Source organism: Amblyomma mixtum, chromosome 3, assembly GCF_055824585.1.
Source record: "Amblyomma mixtum isolate Tamu chromosome 3, ASM5582458v1, whole genome shotgun sequence".
NCBI lineage: Eukaryota > Metazoa > Arthropoda > Arachnida > Ixodida > Ixodidae > Amblyomma > Amblyomma mixtum.
In genome coordinates, this window is record NC_143014.1 from 326,060,181 (window position 1) to 326,085,687 (window position 25,507).

Genomic DNA, 25,507 nt, shown 5'->3' on the forward strand with positions numbered 1-25,507 from the left:
AAAAAAATGACCCAAAATCATACTGAAACAAAACTAAGTAGACACATATGCCATCGACATTTTAAACACCCTTTTTAGCATTACAGAAAAAAAAGCACCTAACTCGCATAAGACCCGTAGCATCTGCACGGATAACTCCCATTTGAATTCTTTTAGTTTTGTTTCTAAATTCGCAAGGAAAGAAAAACCGTGGCGCAAAATGTGTGCAGTACTTACGCCTTGCACGTCTGAATCACAACAACAGCAACGACGAACAACTGGTAGTCTGCCGAAAGGTACCACAAGTGCAACATGGTGGACTGTAAAATGTAAGCAAAACAGGCGATGTTAGTGTCGAAACAACCCTAGCGATAATCAAAGGCGGCGTCTACCATGCACTGGCTGATGTCAAACGGCTTGCTGCAGATAATGACGCTGTCTTCTCCGAGGTCTTTGAGTCATGGGCGCAACAAGACGGTGTCCTGCTCTGGTGCGTACGTCGTACCATGTTTACTGTTTAATAAGGGATCATTGTCACGGTGAGCAAGCATGCAGGGTCAACCATCTATGGCCTCCCTTTAGTTAAACGAGTACGTCTGGCTGTTCATTGTCGGCTGGATGAAGGTAAGCACGCGGAGAGAATAAGATTTGTCTCTTTTGCTTTGCAGAATCAGGGGGCCAATCTTTTACGTCCGGGTCACTGCAAAATCATGCTTTAGTTATAACTGTGCCTCGCCCGGTTGATTTCAAAGGTATCATTTGCGATCATTGCTGAACAGACTCGCCAAGCTGATATTACGCGTTCCTTTGTTGCAGTCGGCTGAAAAGAATAGAATTATTGTCCCGCTTACCACTTCTGTGTCGCCTCTCCAGTTCCGCATCTGTAGAAGCAGGTCCCACCAGTGCTTTCGAACTTCACTGTAAAATTTCTTATAGAATTCTTGGGTGTTGGGGCCAGATGCAATCAGTGGCAGTAGGTACATGCACATGATCATGAAGAACAGCGGGACGGTGCACCTGTAAATAGAACAGGAATGCAGGTGCGCGTTAAGAGGTGAAACAGTGAAGTAACATAGATAGTTCTGAATTAATCGCACATCGACCGACACTCAAATATTACTTGGTGAATTTTTGAGCTAGGTCTGGCTGTGTTTGTGGAAACTGGCCAATTCCACACGATATTTGCCCAAGTGATTTCGCACTAAATGAATGTTATATTTTTTGAACCTATTGTTGCATGTTGTAGACAGGAGATGCGCCTCTACTGTTCAGCTCTGTAAACTATTTAGGCTTATTTGATTACGAAAGCCTTCTCACAAATATTCGCAAACCTGAAAGAACCCTTCCACTTCACTGTGAAAATATTTTCTTTTATATTTATAGACATTTAAAGAATCAGTGAGCACAAACAAAGGTTGCGTAGATGAATGGATTACAGATTTCTAGCTACAAACAGGCTACTTCTTATCAAAACGGCAATAAAATTAACACACGGAAAGTTCTTTCTACAAAAATAAATGTAAAGAGAAGTATTACGTGCTAGGACAGTAGGTTTTGCTTCGCAAGCGCTAAGAGGTTTTAAGCATTTAGCGGCTACTCTAGGAAAAATCAGGTTAACGTCTTCCGGATGCTGAAGCCGAACCGGAGCTCGATCTTTTGCGAAGCATTTGGAAATCTTTCGCTCGAATGGTGCCAAAGAGAAAGAAGCGTTCTATACTATCGCCCAAGCGAGGATTCCAACAAGCGCCTGCATAAATATAGCAGCTGCGTTGCTGATGCCTTACAACATTCCGGCATCGCCGCAGCGTGTCGCGCTGGGTATTATAATTGCTATCGAACACACACTAGATAAATCTTTCAAGCTATCAATATGTTTTGAGTTGACTATGGGAATCACCGGCTGAATGTCGCTTCGTGAAATTCGGCTTAGGAACGTTAGACCGGTGTTGACTTGACCGCCGTACTCATCTTCATCTCGGCGTCGCATAATTAATGCAATATCAGGCACCTGGCAAGATTTCGGCAGGTAAGCTTCTCAACTTCCCCTCAGCCCGCAAAGCTGGAAATTGCGAAGCTAATCGGTTCTTCTAATCTAGCAAAAAATGATGATGCGCACTGCGCCTTTCATTGTGAATGCGCACAAAGTGGATTCCGAAAGGTCTCCTAAGTTGAACACGGCAGTTGTTTTTGTGCATTAGACACTGATGTTATGCCTGCAAACATGTAACCTGTTGCACGCTCAAATGTGTTTCTTTGTTTTGCTGCTCCGCTTACCTAATGAACCGTCTGAGGACTGCAACCACACCCACAATTATATGGTCAGTCTTTTGCTTTCTAAGCACAACATAGAGGAGAAATCCGCTGCAGAAATAGAAAAAGGACAGAATGAGTAACATCACAATTCCTTGAATAAATGAAAAGCAGTTGGCAGTAATTTTGGTCGACTGCATGAAACTTATTTTTTGTAGAGTTGAATAAACATTAACTTTTTCGGATATTCAGCGGGCGCAATGACTAAGGCTTACCTGAAGAAGAAAAAGCTGTCCACCCCCTGGTAGCCTGCCGTTACGATCATCGTCTCCCACCGCTCGAAGTAATGCAATGCATTGAGGAGCCTTGCTGAAAAAGTGCACCGTCAATTTAATAAAATAATTATTTACTAAAAAACTGCACTCGCGACACTGTTTCTCAACTTTTATTTCTTGGCACACATTCTGAAAGTGATGTCAAAATAAAGTTTAATTGGTGAGACCATAGTAACTTAATGTCTGCGGTTGCGATGGCAGAACATTAGCTGTTGGCACAACGTTAACTACGCAATGCTAATTTTGGAACAGAGTATTTGCAATTTGCATCGAATCAAATCGCCAGATACCCTCACTAACTGAGTAAAGAAAGTTACATCATACTTTTTTCCGTTAGTAAGGATAATTACTTGAATAAATAAACATAAAAAACGCTGTACTTATCACTGCGGCTGCTAAGACTAGATGCAACGGATTTTTATTTATAGTGAGGTTGAAATCCCTATTAGCGCTGTTTATCTTTACCTGACGAGCCTGCTGCATTAGCTTATACATATACAGAGTGTTTGCCCTAAGTCTTTATACAATTTTTCAAAATAGGTTTTTTGAGTTATGAGAGCGATTTTTTCGGCATAGCATTTTTAGCGGTGGAGTACATTAGTATACAGCTATGGTGTGCTAACTAGCAGGCTCTTTAACAAATACTGAATAATTAAGTTTTTGAACATTACTTTTAGGCTACTTAATTATTAAGAGGCGTGTAGCAATGTCCATATCAGCTTTTAGAATTTCGAAAACGCGATTACCCTCGGCGCTGCAGCCCAACAAATTTTGCCTACATCGCGGCAAAATACATGCGGTTTGAGAAGCTTGCAGGCAAAGCAACCTTTCGAGTGCACCTAACTCCTCGAGACAGCCAAAATATTTGGGGCCACAGCGCCGAGGGTAACCGCGTTTTCGAAATTGTAAAAACTTATACGAATATTACTTACGGTGGGCTACATGCCTCTCAAAATTTAAGGAGTCCAACAGGAATAGTTTAAAAGGCAACTATTCAATATGAGTTAACCAACCTGCTAGTTAGCACGCCTTAGCTGTATTGCGACCTATTTTACCGCTGACAATGCTATGCCAAAAAAATCGCTCTTCTAATTCGAAAAGCCTATTTAAAAAAAAATGTGTGAGGTCTAGGTGAGGTGCCCTGTATAAATGGTATACGAAATGATGCGTGAGGAATAAGTTGTTTCATCTCTTGTTTGAGTGGTTGTGCGTGTTAATTACGAATTCGTTTAGTTCCTATTTGATGTAATACTTAGGCTTCCGAGCCAAAAAATGATTTGAGGCCATTCGATGAGTAGTGACTAGTTTAAACATCCAAAGGCAGTTTGGTTCTAAATGTTGTTCTTCTTCGTCGTTCGTAGACCGCAGACTTCATTGAAAAGTGAGAAGACGCATGATCCAGAGCGGCTTGCTGTACTAACTGGCAACCAGTAATATTGTATAAAAAATATTATACATATAGGAGCTATTTTATTTCCTTCATATGTAACAACGTTGCCTTCATTCGTAAAAACAAAAGAGTGCACCTTACTCTTTTTTTCACGCATTCATGTGTCTTTAGAAAGTGTACGTTTCAACAATAAAAAAAGAGACAATAGATATCTCACTTATATTTTCGGTGATTATTGCGTAGGAATGTCCAAGACAGATCCAGAAGATGCTTAGAAACCGGATGCCGTGCACAAAACGGTACGCATAGGTGTCGGAAAATTTATCCTCGTTCACCCTCAGGATTACCCTCGTGTTCATGAGCAGTGAGAATGCTACGGCACACCTGTACGGGACGGCTGCAAAAACGTAACACAAGCATAGGTTAATGACAAATTGACAAAATGACAAATGACACACTGTGAATGACAAATATGCATCGTCACATTTTCAGGCTTATATATCCTTGAATTCTAATTAAAATTTGCATTGTGTCGCTGTAAATGACACAGTACACATTGTGACAGATTGCCGTCATAGGTTTAGATAGCCATTGTTTTCATTTATGCAGCCATATCTTGACTGCTGGACTTCAGCTCATCCACCCTGTGGCGCCAGTTGAGGAAGAGAAATAACTAAAAACACCTTATAAAAACTCCCATGTCCTGCATGTCGGATGATTAGAATGATAAAAAGGCAGGGGCGGGGGGTGATGGGGTGATGGTGTGGTAAATGACTACGATGTGCCATACGCTGTCAGGCGGTTAGTGCTTGCGTAGTCACTTGAAACGTTATAAAGCTAGTGACTTTATTTTAGCTGGAATACTATAACACCTGAAGTGCTAAAATGCCTCCATGTTTGGGCATGATAACGGCATGGTAAGGTGCAAATAAACGTTTCAAAGCTGCATGTAGGTTTGACGGACGCCATAGTGAAGGCTTATGGATAATTTGCACCACTTGGGGTTCTTAAACGTTCACTGACACCTTACAGCACACAGGCGTTTCTGCATTTCTCCTCCATCGAAATTCTGCCGCCGCAACTGGATTTCGATCTCGGGGCTTCGAGCACAGCAGCACAAAGTGAAAGCCCCTGAGGAACGGCGGCGTGCCTCCGAGAAAGTTAAATTAAACTTTCATGCTGCACGTTGAGCTCTTGTAGCTCGCTCTCACAATAACCACCATTGCCTCACGTGTAGTTCACCGTTATGAAGATCTGAGCGGTAAAAGTAATACACGGCCCAACTGCACTAAACATTGGGCCCTGTAACTGTTTGCCTATATCTGGTAATAGAAAAAGGGTAACCCTGAAAGGACCGTTGCACTCCTGGTAATTCACACTTGTTTTACCGACTTCTTTCACGGGCGCGCTTGTCGTTTTCGTGTATACGCCAGTACTTTATGTAGCGCTGCGAGTAAAAATGAAAATTACCCATGTTTTTACACTCTATGCCTCAGATGATGCGATGGGAATTGCGAGGTAATTTCAGAGCCAAGCCTGGCCACCTGGTCCTACAATGCTGAATGAACTAATCTAACCTCCGAGCAATGGCACTCTTCGCGCGCCTCCCTAGCGCCAGCCGGTCACGACAGAAAAAAATCCAGCGAAACACTTGCCCCGGCCAATGAGCAAGGCTCGCCTTCTAAGCTGAACGCATTCAGATGACCTGCTTCCGCATCGCCGAAATATGTGCGCACAAGGAAATCGCCGTTTACCATTGTTCATTTAATTAGCAATACACTGTGAAGCCGCTCAAAATTTCTTTTAGGACATGGAAGCTTGTGGAAATTCTCGAATTTCTCTCTTAGTATCGGATAGTGGTTGGTATTTTCGCTCACCATCTCAGCATTATCCTTAGAAAGTGGTTTATTCTTAATTTAGAACTTATTTCACTGACGCTGCATGAAAAGAAGGGCTTAACTACATCGATGGTCACTCGCAGTCCTGTCATACAGGGAAAATATCAGCTGTTCTCCACAGACGGGTAGCTGTACACGTACAAGCAGGTGCGCTGAATTGTCACGGCGCGCTTGTGGAATCGCCTGAAATTGAATGAGAGAGCGATGAGCGCAGCAGAACATCTTTTATGAGGGTAATCTGATTATCGGTTAAGGTACTTAGCAAAACAGAATGTGCGCGACTGTTAACTCTTTAGGAATTCTTGCATGTTGCACCCTGCGTCGTGTTCGCTAGAAAAGGTCCACGTGCTTGCCGGGGCCTATATTTCATGTGCGAACATTTGCTCTATATTATTTGCTACGAGCACTTAAAAACGATTAAAGGCAGCATAAGAGCACTTTGCATAAGCAGGTATATGCATGGTGCATATGGATATGCCTAGGTATAATACCTATGCAGCGCCGCCGCGGTGGCTCAGTGGTTACGGTGCTTGGCTGCTGGCCCGAAAGACGCGGGTTCGATCCCGGCCGCGGCGGTTGAATTTCGATGGAGGCGAAATTCTAGAGGCCCGTGTACTGTGCGATGTCAGTGCACGTTTAAAGAACCCCAGGTGGTCGAAATTTCCGGAGCCCTTCACTACGGCGTCTCTCATAGCCTGAGTCGCTTTGGGACGTTAAACCCCATAAACTAAACCAATTAATATGCAGCCATATGCATTAACCAGGCATATGCATGTTGCCTGGGTAATACGAGTTCCGCTGAGTCTCGGTCGTCTCCTGCGAGTATTGACTCCTGACAATTTTCTACACACCACTGATGATATCTCAGACCCTCCTGGAGTGCAATAAGTTGCCGGGAGTGCCATGTTTGTGGTGCAGAAGTTCTCGTTTCTTGCCTCATACTTCTTTGTTTTGGCAGTGTGGAGCATCACAAAATTTAATATCGCCGTTTTCGGGTATGGTAAGGGTCTGTATGTTAACGTCTCGCTTGAGGAAAACCGATTTTTGCACTTTGTTTTTTCTTTCTCAGAAGAATTTTTATTCGACACCAGTGCATGACAGCCCTAGACTGGGAGGCAAAATGTTTTTAGCAGTTATTCCGGCCACTTACCACTCCGGCGTTTATTGTCCCATTTACTGGTGAAGAGTTCAAATGCTGTTGCTGAAACAATTATTGTCGAAAGAACAGCCAGGAAAGCTCTGGAAAATACAAGAAAAAAACATTAAGAATCCGTAACGTACCACACATAAATCAGATTAAATTATTAGGGAATCAGACTAAGAGTACAGGAGGGGAGTCGCTTGTTTAGTCAGGTCTCGCTGGTTGTGGACCTCCACTAAGTACAGCCACGTGGTCCCCACTGTAGGAGGGCGATAGGGAGGCTAAGGTGACGTTTCGTTAGTGTTAGATGAGAGAATGATTAGTTGGTCATTTCTATGATGCCGAATGAAAAGTGGGAGTAGGAGCAAGTGCGTGCCTTCGTGCGTTAATTTGTTCCTCCGCGTTTTCCTTCTTTCAGTCCTTCCTGCCTCTGTTCCTTCCTTGCTGCACTCGTTCGTTCTTCTGTTCCTTACTTCCTCCGTTTCTTCCTTGCTCCGTTTCATTCTTCCTGCGTTTTTTCCAACCTACCTTTGTTCGATTCTGCGTTTCTGCCTGGCTCCGTTCCTTACTTCCACCGTTCCTTCCTTGCTCCCTCAGTTTGATTCTCTGTATCTTCCTTGCTCAGTTCCTTTCTTCCCCTTCCTTGCTCCCTTTGTTTGATTCTGTGTTCCTTCTTTGCTCCATTTGTTCTATCCTCTATTTATTCCTTGGTCCATTCCTTTCCTCCTAAGTTCTTTCCTTGTTCCCTTTGTTTGATCATGAGTTCCTTCCTTGCTCTGTTTCTTCGATGCGCCATTTCTTCCTTCATCCATTCTTTCTTCCTCCATTCTTTCCTTGCTCATTTTCTTCGATTCTTCTTTTCTACCTTGCTCTGTTCCTTCCTTGATATCGTTCTTCGATTGTCAATCCCTTCCTTGCTTCAATTATTCGACTGGACTGCTTCTTCCCTGATTCACTCCTTTCTGCCCTTCCTTGCTCTCTTTGTTTGATACTCAGTTCCCTTCTTGCTGCTTTTGTTCGAGTCTCCCTTCCTTTCTTGCACTGTTCTTTTCTCCCTCACTTCCTCGCTGCCATTGTTTGATTCTCTGTTCCTTCCTTGCCACATTTCTTTGATTCTTTTTTACCTCTTTCGGTTCCTTCGGCCTTTTTTCCTTTTTTGCTCCCTTTGTTCTATTCTGTTTATTTCTTGCTCTGCTCCTTCCTTGCTACTTTTATGTGATTCTCTATTCCTTCCTTGCTGCCTTTCTTCGATTCTCTGTTTCCACCTTGCTCGGTTCCTTTCTCCCTCCGTTCAGTCGTTGCTCAGTTTCTACCATTCCCCTTTCTTTCTTGCTCCCTTCTTTTGTTCTCTGTTCCTTCGTTGCCCCCTTTGTTTGATTCGATGTTCCTTCCATGCTACCTTTCTTTCATTCTCCTTATCTACCTCGTTCCATTCCTTTCTCCATCCGTTCCTTCCTTGCTCCCTTTGTTCGATTCTCTGCTTCTTCAATCCTCTGTTTCTTTCGGCGCCTTCCTTGCTATCTTTGTTTGATACTCAGTTCTATTCTTGATCACTTTGTTCGATTATCTTTTTCTTTCTTGCTCCATTCTTTTGTTCATGTTTTGTTCCTTGCGCCCTTTGACTCGCCGTTCCTTCCTTGCTTCCTTCGATTCTCTGATTCTACCTTGCTTCCTTCTTTCCTGCTCCTTTTGTTCGATTCTCCATTTCTTTCTTGCTGCGTTCTTTTCTTCTTCCATTCCTTCCTTGCTTCTTTTGTTTAGTTCTTCGTTCTTTCCGTGCTACTTTTCTTCGTTTCTTCTACCTTGCTCTGCTCAGTTCTTCCCTTTACTTGCACCTTTGTTTCATTCTCAGTTCGTTCCTTGCTCCCTTTGTTTGATTCTCCGTTTGTTCCTCCATTCCTCACTTGCTCAGTTTGTTCCATCCCGCGTTCGGTCAATCCTTCGTTCTTTCTTTCCTCCCTTCACTGCTTCCTCTGTCCGTTCGTTCATTGATTCATTCATTAATGTGTGGGGAGGGTGAAAGAAAAACCGTTCAATGACCGCTTGAGGAGTCTGTGGCCTCCAAGATGCAGTAGCAGTGAAAGCACGACAAGACACTGAGTATATCATTTTCGGAAGCGCCACAATCAGCACGGGCACAGAGAGAGACAGACAGGGACGAGCGCTACCTCCAACTGATTTATTCAGTGAAAACCAGATGGACTTTATACACATGTTCAAACACTAGAATGCCAGCATCAGAAAGAAAACATCTCAAGGATTATTACGATATGCTAGCAGAGGAAAGCTGTTTCGTCGATAATGAAACTGACGGTGGCAAAAGCAGTTGATTCCAACGGATGATATTTTTTATGCTTCAGTGATCTTGTCAATAAGTTCATTTCGAGTTCTGTTCATGATACCACGCTGATTTAGGAAGGCAAAAAGTCAGCACTGTCTCTATTGAATGATCTGGAAGCCCCTGGATGGATTTCGCACATTTTTGTGAAAACATTTTGCAGAAAGTGAAGGAGATTGCGAGAAAGCCGTCGTGAAAGTTGTGTTCACGGCTTCTCACAAGCTGAATAAACTATGCAAGCTACGCTTCTTTCAAACAACACAACTGTTGTATAAAACACGAAAGTGCATACGTCAAGTTCGAATATTGCGTTCGTAATTGCTTCCGGCTGTCTTGTGGCAACAAGGGTGTGGAACAGCCTGGGAGCTGTTTCAACGACCGGCTGCGCGAGTACAATAGATATGTTAGAAATTGGTCAGGGAGCTTCCTGGCCATACGCTGCACAAAGTGCCGCGACCCGGTTCTGTCTCTAAACCAGTGCCGTATCATTGGAGGACGCCGAGATGAACTTACTCGAGATGTCACTGAAGCACAAAAAAAGCATTACTTGGAAGTAACTGTGCCAGTTCAGTGTCATTTCATTATCTGGAAAAGAGCTTGCTGTCCTTAGCAATTCTTGACATGTTTTCCTAGTGCTACTGAAATTCCAGTGCTAGAGTATGAGTATAAAGCGCATGTGGTTTTCACTGCATTATTCAGTTGAAAATATCGTGCCTGTCTGTATCACTCAGTGTACGTGTTGGCTGGAGCGCTTCCGAAAATGACGTATATGCATCAAATAGCCCGGTCCGACACTGTTAAGAGAAACTGAAAAATTGCAGCCTGACGCTGTGCAGAGAAATCAGTTTCAACCACCCATTATCATTTGAGCATCCGCCAACATAAAATGTGTATAGGCGGTAAAAACACAAAATAATTCATGCTAAAATATTGTAGATGAGATTTTAGCAATCCTTAAAATTCAGATAGGACTAACGGAAAAAAAGAATTGATTCTGAAGTGGGTTTATATTTTCTCAAGGAAAAATATAGAATATTGGGAGCACAAACATCCCACGGTCTCTTGCTTTTGAGGACCTTAACTTCAAACAAATGAAAACGGAGTAAATCATGACTCGTTTATCATCGCCTTAAGGCTTGAAAGACAACATTGCTACCTGTCCAAGGTAGGTATTTCATTACATTTTTTTACACAAGCCGCATGTGAAAAAATACTGCCTCTCCGAGGGTAGATGTTAGCATGTTATAGATTTTATTACCGGCATACCGCGTTAACGTGCTGCCTCCTTTGCCCGCCTGTTCTCAAGCTGGACAGCGCGCTGTCTGTCTGGCGTGTTTCACTACGCGCCGTTCCGCCGCCTTCAGCCGCTTTCCTTCTAACCGTGCAGCGCGCTCAGCAACTGTCGCTGCTGTTTATGCTTGTCGCGCTGAGATGATGGCCAGCTTTTCTGCGATTTTAGCTTGATGCTCGCCTTCCCTAGCAGCCTTGCATGACGGCCTTGTATGCATATGTATGTCGCGTTATCTTTCGTATAATTATTGAGATTGTGAAAGACGAAACAATGTTAGTGTCCGTGTGAGCTAGAAAAACCGCTGTCGTGTCATACTTTTAAAGCCGGAGCTTAAGTGTCCCCCAACTTTTCTTGGGATGTTGGCATCTCAACTGGGGATTTGCTCCTTAATCAAAGTCATCAGTTAGCTAGTAACCAAAAAGAATGATTCGCGCTGGCACACGTCACACACTTACAAGATACAAGCTTGAGAGGGGCTTATTCCTTGATCCACGCTTGTAACGCAGTTCTTTACAGCAATTCTGGTTCCTGGGCCGATTACTGCATGGAAGAAAACAATTGTGAATTGAACCATTTTATCTTTCGAAGAGCTGGAGAAATGGCTGCCGTTAAAAACTGCCAGTAACCATCACCTTATATAAATCCTCTGTCAAAGCATATAAACTATCTATCTGTGTGCGGTAAGTCCGTGAAGCCAGACTTAGTTTCAGTACAAAATGTCAAAGGAAGGTGGGTGGGGGTGCGGTTCATGTAAAACAAGCCTCTGTGCACTTTCTACTCAGTTTTTTTTTGCCTGCCGGTTCGACAGATGATCGACGACGGATCCAAGCTCCAATGTACCTCGGAAATAATGTACCTCGGAAATGTAGCTCGGAAATAATTACCTTGCTGGGCTTCTTAGTAAAGGCTTTTTGCGACAAACCTGAGGTCTGTAACTTAAACAGAGAGGGATAGGAAATCAGGAAATATGTTCGGAGTTCTGAGCAGCCATTCAGAATCCCGTTGGAATCGTATCACTCAGCTCACACTAGGTGGCAGCGTGCAATATACGTTTTGCACATGATCAAATTTATGTTTCAGTAACAGCAAGCTTGTAATGAAGCAAACAAAGTGCGGTCAAGTAAAAGCGGACGGCGAGGGTTCGAGATGCCTGATTTGCAATACAAGCGGAGCATCCACGGCAGAGGTGAGCGCAGCACAAATTGACGGCACAGCGACGGTAACTTGCCGGTGCGGCCGATGTTGTTTAGGTCTTCTTCGCTGCAGGCGGCGATGACACATACTCCGAGACGAAGTCCGGGCAGTCTTTCGTCTGTCATGTATTCCGTGAAGTTCAGCGTCTGAGGAGCAAAAGTAAGCGAAAGTACGTCAACAAGCATTGCCACATTTCAATACGCAGCCTAGTCGGGTACTCCGACTGTGTAAACTAAGCTAATACGTTGGAGGCCATCTAAATCACGCAGCACGATTCCTAACACACTTGTATTGAATACCACTAGCGCTACCGCCTTGAAGAACATTGTTGATACCACCATAACTTTACTGCAGTCATCTCCTACCTTTTCTTCAAGAAGCCTATACTCGCACCACAAAGTAACAACTATAGCAGGACCGGACAAGAGTATTCCACTCGTCTTCTGTCCCCGAATCATTAACAAATAGAACAAACAACCTGAATCTTCCGTGTCTACCAGTCACAAATAATTCGCGAGTGCGGCACAACAGCCCCTTTCCGGTAGCGCGCAAGCCGAGAGGTGAAGACCGTTGCTGACACTAAATTCGCACACCTACTGCCCTCGTGCTTTGCGACATTGTTTTTTTAATGTGAAAGTATTACTTGGCTGCGTTCGCGGTTTCGTGTCCGCTGAAAGTGGACGCAAAACGTGTCGGCAGCCCTTACGTCGTTCGAGGAATAGTTAGGAATAAAAGAATGTACGTGATAGAAGATGATAAAGTGTCGATGCGTGTCATTTTTTATTCATTTGAAGAAAGTAATTGCAATAAGGGAGTAATTACTCATTGACGTCCACCCGAGCGCAGCCACACGGCTACAGAGGAAAGCTATACAGCTTTCTCAGAAACTTCGTAGTTAAAGAAAAATTCGTCCTGGTCCGGGGTTCGAACCCGGGACCACCGCTTCACCGGAGCAGTCGCTCTACCAATTGAGCTGACCGGGACGGCAAGCTTATGGTAGAGCGAGAGCGAATTGATCAATAACTCGAAGTGGGAACAGCGTTGGCCAAATGTTTAGGGGAATACCCCAAGGTGGAGTAATTACTCCCTTAGCACAAATTCTACTCCACCTTGGGGGATTCCCCTAAACATTTGGCCATAGAAAGTAATTAAAGGAGGAAATGTCAATTGGGCGTCAATATAGTCATGGACGTCGATATAGTGGGTGGACGTCAAAACAGCCGTGGACGTCGAAATTGTGGGAAAACACGCAACCAAGCCGGATGAAGGTTTATAGATTACAAAGTGATTAATTACCTTTAATTAAAGGTTCAAAAAGTTTCATCGATGTGGAGTATTTAGAGACGATTAAGGAGTGGCGCATGAAGCAAGAGGGCAAATAGTGAAGCACAGAGAGACAAGGAGTTCCAAGTGAAGGAAGCAAGGGCAATGAGTTGCAAGTGAAATGAAGAGAGGCGACGAGTGCCGAAGAGGCGTCAGTGCTTTCGCATTCTCCCAGTGCGAGTCGCCGCAGTGATCTCTAATTTTTTTGTGTGCCAGAGTGCGCGTTCAATGAAAAAGATGTCTTCTTATCAATGACACGCAATTTTATCCCAATGTTCGCTACGTATTAAAAACAGAACGTTTGTAATTTGTGGCTTTTACAACAGATGGCGCCAACCATCCACTTGGCGAGTATTTTGTTTGTAACTTATTGAGGTAGGCTTCGCTGCAGCCGACGCATTACTAACACGCAATGTGCAATAGTAATCTGCCTCAAATAAAGCAAGTTCGGCAGCCAGGAACAAGCGGATTGAGCCTGCACTCGGTCTAACCGCTGCACCAAGTCGGTCTCCTTCATGCAAGAGCTGCGGCTTTCCGTAATAATTTGGATGCTTTTTGCGACAACTCGGCAGAACTTCGCGCAACTCTAGGTACTTACGTAGTAACTGTAGTAGAAATGTTCTCCTTTTTTTCTTATTATTTTTTTTGGATATCATTAATACTACTCTCAGAGTTCACATTTTGCATTTGGCTTGCTCACGTGCTTCATATACTTGTCATAGGACAGATACTATTTTCGCCGTCTACCCAAAGTTTGCGCGTCTCACAATGTCTGTATCGTAGCCCCCCAAATAAGTACCTTGGGTGAATTGTGCGCAAAAAAACAAATAAAGAAAATGAGCAGTTCTGCGTTTTTTAGGATGACTCTAGAAGGGCGCCTGATTAAAACGCTCATTTCACCGCGGCTACTTCCATCTAGTAGACTTGGCAGAGTCCATAACAAGTTAATACAAGCAGAAATGACAAAATATTCGCAAACACGCAACGTCGTCCATTAAAAACATTGTCATCATTCTCTCAATGTCGTCAGCCTATCTACACAGGAAGAAGAAAGGCTGATTGTCTTTAAATTGTGATTTTGCGGTGTCTGTCACAGGCTTGAGCAGAATAGTTTATTGCAGTGCAAAGCGCTGCGTCACCAGCGTCTATCAAAAACATGAGCTGTCGGAAAGTGGCTTGCCGCAGTGTGCTTTCTTAAAATAGGGAAAGTACTGTTTAGCGTCTTACATTTTGTTTGTTGTGAGGTGACACCTACATGGATCTAACAGATAAACTCGACGAGAGCCATCTTTAGGTACAGAGGCCAGCTTCACAGTGAACGCGGGAAGCAGTTGGCGACAAGCCGATTAACAAAGCCGCCAGGTTTTGGCTGCGCTTTATGGTCCCAAGGATGGCGTTTGCTATGAATGCGGTGTCAACTATGCACACAAAGTGGCTGTATTTTATTCGGACAGATTATTAAGGCGAAAGCCTTTAATGTCTCATCGTTGTAAGCAGCAGTTGTCGACAGAAATGTCACGCTTTTAAGTTGGTCAAAACGGTCGTGACGTCACAGTGCGCGAATTTCAAACAGGGCCAATTGTACTTCGGCTAGTAACGAGGCAACCGACTGAAGGGATCGTATAGTGATGCTCCAGGTAAGTGGGACTGAGCTTTGTTAATTGCTTAATTGCTCAATTAGCCTACTTAACTTTTCAAGTCAGGTCATATAAATAAATAAAACAGTAAGAAATTGGTCGAGCTCGGGAATCGAACCCCGGTCTTCGGAGTGCGAGACGAGCATGCTATCCACTCCGCCATGCCAGCTCGATGGTTTGGGAAGAACAAAGGTGCGTCCAGTGAATACGGTGTCTTCGCTCACTCCCATCCTCCTCCCTTCTCTTCCGGCGAGGTTTAGGTGTCCACCGAGATATGAGAGACGCATACATTTCCTTTCCTCAAAAACCAATTTGCCGACGAGCGAGGCATAGAACCGAATGGGTGTTGGCGTTCTATGGACTCCTGGAAGCGTTCGAAGACGCTGTCGCGTTCCGCTCTTATAGGCGAAGCTTAACATCTTAACCACACATCAGTGACCACACTTTAGGTCAAAAAAGTGACCCCCCCCCTGAATTTTGACGGGTGTCCACCGAGATATGTGAGACAGTTACTGCGTAATTTCTTTTCCTCAAATACATTTTTCATTTTCACCATTACGGGCCATCTTTGTCCTTCTTCTTTCACTCCCACTTCCTCCCTTCCTCTACGGTGCGGTTCAGGTGTCCACCGAGATGACAGAGAATTACTGCGCCCTTTCCTTTCCTCAAAAAGCGTTCAAAGGGCAAGGCATCGCGCCGAACGGGTGGTGGGGTTCCGTGGACTCCCTGGCAGCGCTACAACACGCTGTCGGGTTCCACTCCTAAAGGCGAAGCTTGAGCGTCATTAATTAGCAGTTAATTAGTATTCAGGCACAAATCAGTAATTAACCATTAATTAGTGATTTGTCGTCACTTAGTAATTAGCACTCAATTACATGTGACGCCACCAGTGCCACAGAAGCATTCAAAGTGGTGCGGAAAACGCTTTCGCCTCTACGTACTTTAGACAGTCAAAGTGCCCCCTGAATTTTTTTTTCTTTAACAAGGGCCATCAGGCACGCGGTATTCACCTTCGCCATGCAACCTAAGACTTTACTAAGACTTTACCCCATATGTTGTTAGAAAATCTTAGAAAAGTTTAGAAAGATATTAATCCTGTTGTTTCTGACAATGAACGTTCAACAGTGTTAAACAATGTATTCTCCAGTCACTTTACAAAAGACTTCACCGCTGACTCACCAGAATTTAGCGCCCATAATTACTTACCAATGTATCCTGTTGCAGTAAATCCGGAAGGAATCTCTAGAATTATTGACAACTTGAAATCCTTTTCAGCCGCCGGCACTGACACAATTAACGCAAAATTTTTAAAAAGCACTAAAATATATTCATCGATTATTCTGACTAAAATACTCCAGCAATCCTTAGATAACGGTACGATGCCGGAGGATTGGAAGACAGGGAAGGTGGTTCCAGCACATAAATCTTGAAATAAGCACTCGCCTCATAACTATCGCCCTATTTCAATCACTAGCATCCCCTGTGAGATATTCGAACATGTTCTTTTTTCACAAATAGTAAATTTCTTAGAATCAAACTCATTTTTTCATTCTGCACAACATGGTTTTCGCAAATCATACTCATGCGAGACGCAACTTCTTTTATTTACTCAGGCTACATACAATTCTTAATCATCGCTCTATCGGTGATTGCACCTTTTTAGACTTCGCCAAGGCATTTGATAAGGTGTGTCATCGGCTTTTACTGCTAAAATTGCGCATGATTGGGCTCGATACTAACGTACTAAGGTGGCTAGAGTGTTTTCTAACCGGCCGTCAACAATTTGTAACTGCCAATAGCGTTAACTCGTGTGGACATCCGGTTCTCTCCGGCGTTCCGCAAGGAACCGTTCTCGGGCCTTTGCTTTTCTTAATCTTCATTAACGATCTACCTAACTGCGTTACCTCATCCATTCACTTATTTGCAGATGACTTAGTTCTTTATCGCGAAATAATAACCGAAGACGACATACAGGCAATTCAAGCTGATATTAACAACATTTCCTCTTGGTGCGAGACATGAGAAATGACGCTTAACGTAAAGAAATTAAATTCATGCGCATATCTCGAACAACTTGCGACTTACCTACGTATCACCTGAACAATATTGCTCTTGAATCTGTCACGAAATATAAATATCTGGGCATTCATATCACTTCTAACCTCAGCTGGAAAACTCATGTCGAATTCATCATTCGCAAAGCTAATTGCATGCTAGGGTACTTAAAACGCAACTTTCATGGAGCGCCTACTGACACTAAGCTTCTATTCTATAAAACACTTGTTCGTTCACAACTCGAGTATGGATCGTCAATTTGGGACCCAGGTAATAAAATCTTGATTAACCAGATCGAAATGATCCAAAACAATGCAGCTCGCTTCATATTTGCTAACTATAATCGCACATCCAGCATATCTACAATGAAATCTAACCTAAACCTCTTATCACTGGCATCCCGGCGTAATCTTGCACGGCTATCTTTGCTTCATAAGATCTTTCACCATAATATTCTGCATGATCAATTATTGATTCCACCTTCATATGTGTCATCACGTTTAGACCACATTCACAAAGTTGGCACACTTGTATGCAATACTAAAAACATTTACCGATTCATTCCTTCCCCGCACATCGGTAGACTGGAATCGCCTTCCCTCCTCTGTTGCAATGATCATCCAACCTTCATTACTTCACTCAGCCATACGCAATATGTAGCTACTAACAAGTTTTGTACTGTATAACAGGTCACCTTCCTAGTTTCTTTCATTTGTATTTTTGCTGTTTTTTGTGTACTGACATGTGACATTACAATTAGAAATTGTCTCTTAGGTTGTAATCATTCATCCTGTTGTATGCGCGCACACTTAACACTATTCCAGTTATATTCCAGACATTCACGTTATTTGTTACTTATATTGTGAAATTTTTGCTGTGTTCGTATATATCGTTGTATTAACCCACTCCCCTCTGTAATGTTCCCACCTTGAGGGTATCAATAAATAAATAAATAAAAAAGATCCGAGGGACGCAAGAAATGGCCTTACCCCTCCCTCGGTGGCCTCCACCACCCTACTAAGCGCGGACATCCGGCTTGCATACTGGCGGCTTCTAGTTGCTACGATGGCCCGGCTGAAAGGGAGAGAGGGAAAGATAGGAAAAACTCTGCCTCTCCCGTAAACGAGAGTAGAGTAAGCATGAAATGTTTACGGGCCTAATGTCATCTCGGTGGACACCCGAACCGCACCGTACAGGAAGGGAGGAACGCCACCACCCGTTCAGCGCAATGCCTTGCCATTTGAACGCAAGGTTTTTTGAGGAAAGGAAATGGCGCAGTAATTCTCTGCCATCTCGGTGGACACCCGAACCGCACCGTAAAGGAAGGGAGGAACGCCACCACCCGTTCGGCGCGATGCCTTGCCCTTTGAACGCAGCGCTTCTCCCCCGGATCACGTATGACAACGAAGTGTAACGAGGCATTTATGTGCTTTTTGACACGCGTTATTAGAAATCGGAAATTATAATTCCGTGCATTATCAAACCCACAGCTCCACTGATATCTTGATAAACATTGAGAAGGCACTGGCAGCAGTTATTTTTTGTCTCATTTGGAGACCAACCGGCGCTTGCATGCCGGTCGCGTAGGAGGGCTTAGAGAGTCTCGTTAAATCTCGTTAAGTCTCGTACGGTGCCCGGATGTTCTCGTTTCAGAGCCCGGATGACGGGAATTCAGTGCCCGGATGAGTGGATTTCAGTGCCCGGATGACTGGAATTCAGTGCCCGGATGACTGGAATTCAGTGCCCGGATGACTGGAATTAAGTGCCCGGATGAGTGGATTTCAGTGCCCGGATGATGGCTCTCGGTCTCGGCGTGACGTCACCACACTGCCGACAACGGGAGCTAAAAGCATTTCATGCTTAAAAAACCTGTAATACGGGGTGATATTGAGTAGGCGGATGCCCACTGCAGCTTATCTGTTAGTTAACTTGATTTGGCGCCCTCCCACAGACTACTAGTTATACGATGCGTGACGAAAGTGGAGCTTCGTATTTTGTCGCTGTGGGAGGCTAAAGTTCCTGTCATAAAGGCGGCGCCATAATGAGAAGGGCGCGTCCTTACGACAGCAGGGACAAAATAGCATAGACGTGTACCAGCATACCCATAACCACAGTGTGAAAAATTACCACACGAAGACTGAGCACCCAAAGCACAAAACACAGCTGCAGAACATAACTATTACAAAAGAGCACAAAGACAGAACAGCGCCGACGAGAGACATCACAGTGACTAGCAGTGTACTAGATGATGAGAGGACCAGCTCTATAACAATTCGCACAAAAGGGAAGGTTCCAGCTAGCCAGCTGCTTCGCGAAAGTGGCAGGTAATACCTGTTCGAGTTAGGATTTCGCCTTTTGTTTCAAGAATGGTTCTAATTCTGCGCACACCCCGTCGCGGTGGCTGAGTGGTTACGGCGCTCGACTGCTGGCCCGAAAGACGCGGGTTCGATCCCGGCCGCAGCGGCTGAATATTGATGGAGGCGAAATTCTAGAGGCCCGTGTGCTGTGCGATGTCAGTGCATGTTAAAGAACCCCAGGTGGTCGAAATTTCCGGAGCCCTTCACTACGGCGTCCCTCATAGCCTGCGCTGCTTTTAGACGTTAAACCCCAATAAACCAAACCTAATTCTGCGCACAACAACAAAAGCGGCTTCAAATCACGGGCCCGTATGATGGCTTCAAGTAGCCGACTTCTGTCTAGCTTCCTCCTCCTCTCGCTTCCATTTCAGCGTTGATCAGTTGTGAGGCCAAGTACATACAGTTTTGACTTTAGTGAAAAAACAGGGTGCTGATGATGATACTAGCCTTCGAGCGCTTCCGGTATCAATGACGCGGCGTTTGAAAAAGCTGGCGCACGCGTGTGGCGCTAGTTTTGACAAGGCATCTCGGGAAACGAAGCATTGGGCGCAGTGTTTGATAAGGCGCCGGCACAGGGCCATCTTTCGTTTAGACAGGATGTGTTCTGGAGTTAAATCGCAGTGTTGCCAGAAAAACAAAATTTTGACAAAACCGTGTTTATAAAAAAAGCCGTTACAGATCACTGTGGGGACCCTCACAGGGAGAATGCGAAAGCATTGACGCCTCTTATGAACTCGTCCTTGACGTTTCGGTGGAATTTGAAGACGCGCCGTCCGACGACGTAGACGCCCTGTCCATGACCGCAAACGCGTCAACGCGCACGCGATCACAAAACGAGATACCGCACCATTCGAGTCACACGAAAGGGATGCGCGCACTTGACAGCGGGAAGGCGATGACTGACGCGAGCAGGAAGCGCCCGAAGCAGTGGCGAAACCCACGAAACTTTCTAGAAGGTTCTTCCATCGCGCCACCGCTCACCCCATCGCGCCGCCGCCCTCTCCTCTGACGTCATGGTGACCCAATTTCAACGAGACGGCATGACATCACGCGTTACCATGACAACCTCGCTGTTTCACCGCCACCGCGTTTACAGTCATTGCATCGCTTTTTATGCGAAGCATACTACTTTAGCTACCACTTCAGCCCTTCACCGTGGTTATGCGCCTCCAAATCACGTGATACATGACGTAACACCACGTGACACGATGACGTCACGACAGTAGAGAAACGGGGGCCCACCTCGTGCCGTCGCTGTGGTTGTGCGCCTCCAAATCACGTGATACATGACGTCACACCACGTGACACGATGACGTCACGACAGTGGAGAAACGGGGGCCCACCTCGCGCCGTCGCTCTGGTTGTGCGCCTCCAAATCACGTGATACATGACGTCACACCACGTGACACGATGACGTCACGACAGTGGAGAAACGGGGGCCCACCTCGCGCCGTCGCTGTGCGCCTCCAAATTACGCGACACGATGATGCTTCGCATTCTCCAGGACTTAACCAAGTTAAGCCTCAGCGATTTTTTCGGCATGTTCATTAATCGCCTCTAATTACTCCACATCAACCAAAGTTTTTTTTAATTAACGTTAAGTAATCATTCTTTAATCTACCTCAAACCTTCATCCGGCTAAGTTGCGTATTTTCCAACAATTTTGACCGGAACGGCTGTTTTAACGTCCACCCACTATACCGACGTCCGGGGCTATTTTGATGTCTAATCGACTTTTTCGCCACTAATTAAGTAACTAATTATTCCACATCAACCAAATTTGACGCGCAGCGACATTTTATCATATTCTATCATATAAAATCATTTTTTTACTTGCAACTCTTCCTCAAACGACACAGGGGCTGCGGACATGTTTTGCGTCCTGCGGACACAAAATAGCGAACATAGCCAAGCAGTGCTTTCGCATTAATAAATTGCTGTAACGACAAAAAAGCCTGCAAACCTCACCCTTTTATGGCTCATCATGACAGCTGGCATTATCTCTCGGATGACGGGGCTGTCATCGCCAATTGAGAGGTGCACGTTGCAGTACTGGCCACGGGCCCTCTCGACTCCGTACTCATCCCTCGCCACAGTCTCGATGCACTCGTCGTAGGCACCCAGCTGGGCCGTGGAAGCCTGCAGCAGTCCGGTCGGGTACTTGGCCGTCGCGTCAACCACTGCACCCGCATCGGACAGAAATACAACAGCTGTTTCCAAGGGCCAAAATGAGCAATACACAGATAAACACGCAGAACTCTTCTTCATTCCTTTCGACAGGAGTCGACTGGTGGTGTCACTTTTGTGCTGAAAAGCTGTTAGCCTCATGATAAGCAAGAAATAGGTGGTAATACTTGGAACGGATGTAGCATTACTAATTAGCATTCTACTGGACGCAGCCGTGCAACTACACGTGAAGGCAGCAACTTTGAACACTTGCCTTCTTCGTACCACCGTCTGGAAGCTCGCTTACTGCCAAAGTGGAAGACGGTGTAGATTAGCGGATAGATCTTCGCGACAGACCTGGACCCTATTCAGCGAATTTCGGCTCAACACAAAGGACTGATATCCCAAATCACTGGTTGCGGCCCGACAAAAACGGTCTGGCAAGGAATGCTTGTTAAGTCACCAGTCCTGAAGACAATATGCTTCGACTACAACGCGATCTTCAAACTTGAACTGATATACGAAGAATAATTACAAATTGCTTACTTAGAGATGGCCAGTGGCACTCTCGACAAGAAAGAGCTCCTCATAAAGCTCTGGGAAGTGAGACAGAACTGCAGATTATAAAATCGCGTTAAGAACTACTTCACATTCTGCATCCTCTAAGGGGCTTACGCACCAACACCACTTCAGTGACTTAAAATCGTAGGTATACCCCCTCGCTATTAGGCATACGCATTAGATTTTGCATTATATTATACTGTAACGCTACACTAAACACACAAAGGCCGGTTAGAAAACGGTGGGAGGATTTCAAAACGAATGTTTTTTTTTTGCGCCAACTTGGTCGCAAAGAACAGAAAAGAGGCGGCGTTACTAGCGACGTATGCATTCGTCAATCGTCGAGATTTGAACTATAATGGCTGGCGGCTGTGCTGTGTCGAAACATGATGAACTTTGGAGATAATAAGCAGTTTTAGTTGGGAGTAGCTTGGCGCATGATAAAATCATTTGTGCGAGATCTTCATTATTCGTAAAAAAAGTGGCGCATCGCGGGAACACGTACCGCACAACTTGCTGAATAGAAGCTAGAAACGTTAACATGTTTTAGGGCCATAAGGAGGCAGAAACTGATTGACAAATCAAACCCCGCAAGGAAGCAACAACTGAATTGAGTGGGGAAGGGACCAGCTATTTAGCCAGCATGGCTACGTGCATCTACGTACTTCTCGAGCCAGAACTCCTCCCGCCCTTGGAAACCTTCTGTCTGCTTATTACGCAGCCTGCAATCCTCCTACAGTCGGCTGTCTGCACGATGCCGAAATGAACCATCCCTGTGTTCGCGCATTCCCTACGCCGAGGGTCAAGCCATCGCCACTTAGATGCTAGGCCTAGGGACGTAAGAGATAACGACGCCGCGCTTAGAGAGCGACGTAGCTCGGCAATATTAGACATGTGCAGTGGGCTGTGTTGTTTCGGGCACATGTGCTCTCTTATTGTGTTCATTTAGGCGGAAAGCTTCGTACGCTTAAACTGTGCGTGTTCTCATCGACGAATGAATGCCCCGGGCACCTTTAGCCCTGCACCCCTCTTCTTAGACTTATGTCGTATAAAACGCTTGTCCGCGGTTAACTAGTATATGTGTAAGCAATTTGGGAGCCAATTTTCACCGATTTATTTAATGCGCTTAAATTCGTGCAAAATAATGGCGTCCGTTTCGTTCTGCTTAACTACAATCATACTCTGCTTCCTTCATGAAAAACAAGCTTTGTCTGTCACTGTCATGTAGCTTGAATGCACTGACTGGTTACAATAATGAAACGAGACAGTGATTGCACGAAGCCAAACTATCAGGGAAAATTATATTTCACTAGAAAGGACACAGTAAAGAAAATCCTTGCCATCAACAAGCAAGCGTACCACTTTTTTCGTAGTCTTGCCTCACTTTCACATGCCTTGTTTTGTCTGGGTAAACTTTTGTTAAGTGGCGATGTCCAGCGTAACCGTGGTCCTCATGCGAAAAATGTATTCGGCCACTTTCGGTGATAGGCCTGATACACACTCTTCTATGAGTGGTTCTTTTGGCTCTGCGCCCTCAGCAAACGACGTTCTAGGCGTTGTTGGTGTTGATGCTGCTGAAAATGGCTTAGTTGTTTCTATATTTTCGGAACTGTTTGAAAATCAGGAGAAAATTGCTCGTGCTGTATCTGATATCAAGGGAAGAGTTCTGGCTCGTTTTGAAGCTTTGGAATCTCGCATATCAGTGCTAGAATCTTCGTCCTGTGGTCAGAGACGTGAAGAGCCGCGTAATAAATTTTGTCGAAGAAAAGGTACAATCACAAGCTTAATTATTAAATTGGATGACGTGGAAAGTCGCTCGCGACGTAATAATATTATAGTGCATGGCCAGGCTGAGGAAACCAACGACAATCCGCTTGCCAGGATTTCTCAGTTACTTACGGAAAAAACTGGGCATTGAATGCCCTCAGATCGAACGCCTCCATTTCGCCTTAGAATTCTTAGAATTTCGCCTCCATCGAAATTCGACCGCCGCGGCCGGGATCGAACTCGCGTCTATCGGGTCAGCAGTCGAGCACCATAACCACTGAGCCACCGCGGCAGCGAAAAGGTAATCACTGGGCACGACGTCGAGTTGGTCTTATAAACGTCGACACTTCTTACACGTCGCAGCCATCGTTCGACTGATGAAGCCAAAGCTGTAAGAGTATCAAAGAAGCAATTCGAATGTAAATTATTTAGCGGTCGTAAGGAAAGACCACGGAGTGATCGTTGTATGCCAATGTGAAACGCTTCATTTCTGAGTAAGAATGCGACGAAATATTTCGTGTCTATGCTCGTTTAAAACTACAGTCATGAAACAGCAGCTGCTTGTGCAGTTCATGTTTTCAGATTATTATAGTTTTTTCTTTCTGTGATGCACACTCTCAGGCAACGAAATTACTTGGAACAGAAAGTGACATAGCTATGCGGGACAGCATCTCAGAAAGCGCCATTGATTGAACAATTGCAAGTAGTATAAAGAGTAACACTCGCCTGTGCTTTCCTTCGTCTCAAAAAGTGCTCCCCAATTTCTTCAGTATACCTAGAGTCCGTCAGGTCCCCTATTTTAGCCTGCCCTTAGCGTTACAAGGACTCGTTTCTGGCAGTCTTTAACGCCACATGTAGCATAGAAGGGTTCTCGCGCAGCTGCCACTGTCAACTTGTCATGCTCAAGTGACACTAGCGATGCAACAGAACGGTCGACATCCGCCGCTATGGATGGGTGAAGCGCTGGTGTAGGATTTGACTTTTGGCTAAAACAAAAAAAAAGTAGAGAAAAAGTATTTGAGAGGATTGTTGGATAAGTCCAGTTGTTGACTTGTGTTCCGACTTTGCGGAGCGTATTTTATTGTGGTAGCACTACTAGGCGCATTTGCCTTCGATTTCAGGCATACGCACTTCCCTGAAGCCTGCTTTGTGCCAGGCGGTCGAAAAGACCACCGGGCTGTGGGCAACCTGCCACGTGCGTACACCTGGCAGGCGTTCACCTGGGTGAAGGCCTTCAGGGTAAACGCCCCTAAGTAAAATGCCTTTGCGGTGAAGGCTTTTAAGCGGGCCTTCATGGTAAACACTTCTAGGGCAGATGCCTTTACGGTACATTCCTTTGGGTCAAATGCCTTTAGCACGTAAGGACCTTAAGCGCCCACCGTAACTTGCGCTACTTCACGGTATTCCGCAATACCCATGCTGAACCGTCTCCCATTTTTTAGCTGGAAGCGCTACTTCATTAGCAAAGCTGAAAAACACGAGGTGTCTGCGAAGCGTCAGCCTTTGACCTTTGGGGGACGCCAGCGGCGGAGGCCTGTGCGGCCGCTCCGTTAACGCGCCACCCCCCTCTTACCAAGTGCGGCTCCTGATAGCGGCTGACGATAAGTTCTTGCATGCGGCTGCCTTTCAGGGGGTGTTGCCTCAAGTGCTTTCGCACGTCCTACTGCGTTTAACTGGGTTAAAACCTCACTTTTTTTTATCTCTGCCTATGTATGCTTTTCCGGGAAGGAATTAGTATCTGCTTAGTATCCCTTTTGTCCCCTGTTTAAGGATTATGGTTTCAGGGGGTTGTAACGTCCCAAAGCGACTATGGCTACGAGGGACG

The 25,507-nt window shown here is 45.0% G+C and overlaps 1 protein-coding gene across 2 annotated transcripts in view; it reads right to left on the reverse strand.

The window, feature by feature from the left end:
- Positions 1-25,507, reverse strand: part of LOC149355848 (nose resistant to fluoxetine protein 6-like) — a 116,057-nt gene that overhangs the window by 35,035 nt on the left and 55,515 nt on the right. For both annotated transcript variants that reach the window (XM_089584022.1, XM_089584021.1), the window contains exons 3-11: positions 21,157-21,368; positions 11,851-11,962; positions 11,078-11,162; positions 7,003-7,091; positions 4,172-4,351; positions 2,505-2,598; positions 2,254-2,340; positions 831-996; positions 217-299 (exon numbers count right to left, since the gene is read on the reverse strand). In XM_089584022.1, the coding sequence (XP_089440148.1) occupies positions 217-299; positions 831-996; positions 2,254-2,340; positions 2,505-2,598; positions 4,172-4,351; positions 7,003-7,091; positions 11,078-11,162; positions 11,851-11,962; positions 21,157-21,368 (1,108 nt within the window). The remainder of the gene's footprint in view (positions 1-216; positions 300-830; positions 997-2,253; positions 2,341-2,504; positions 2,599-4,171; positions 4,352-7,002; positions 7,092-11,077; positions 11,163-11,850; positions 11,963-21,156; positions 21,369-25,507) is intronic.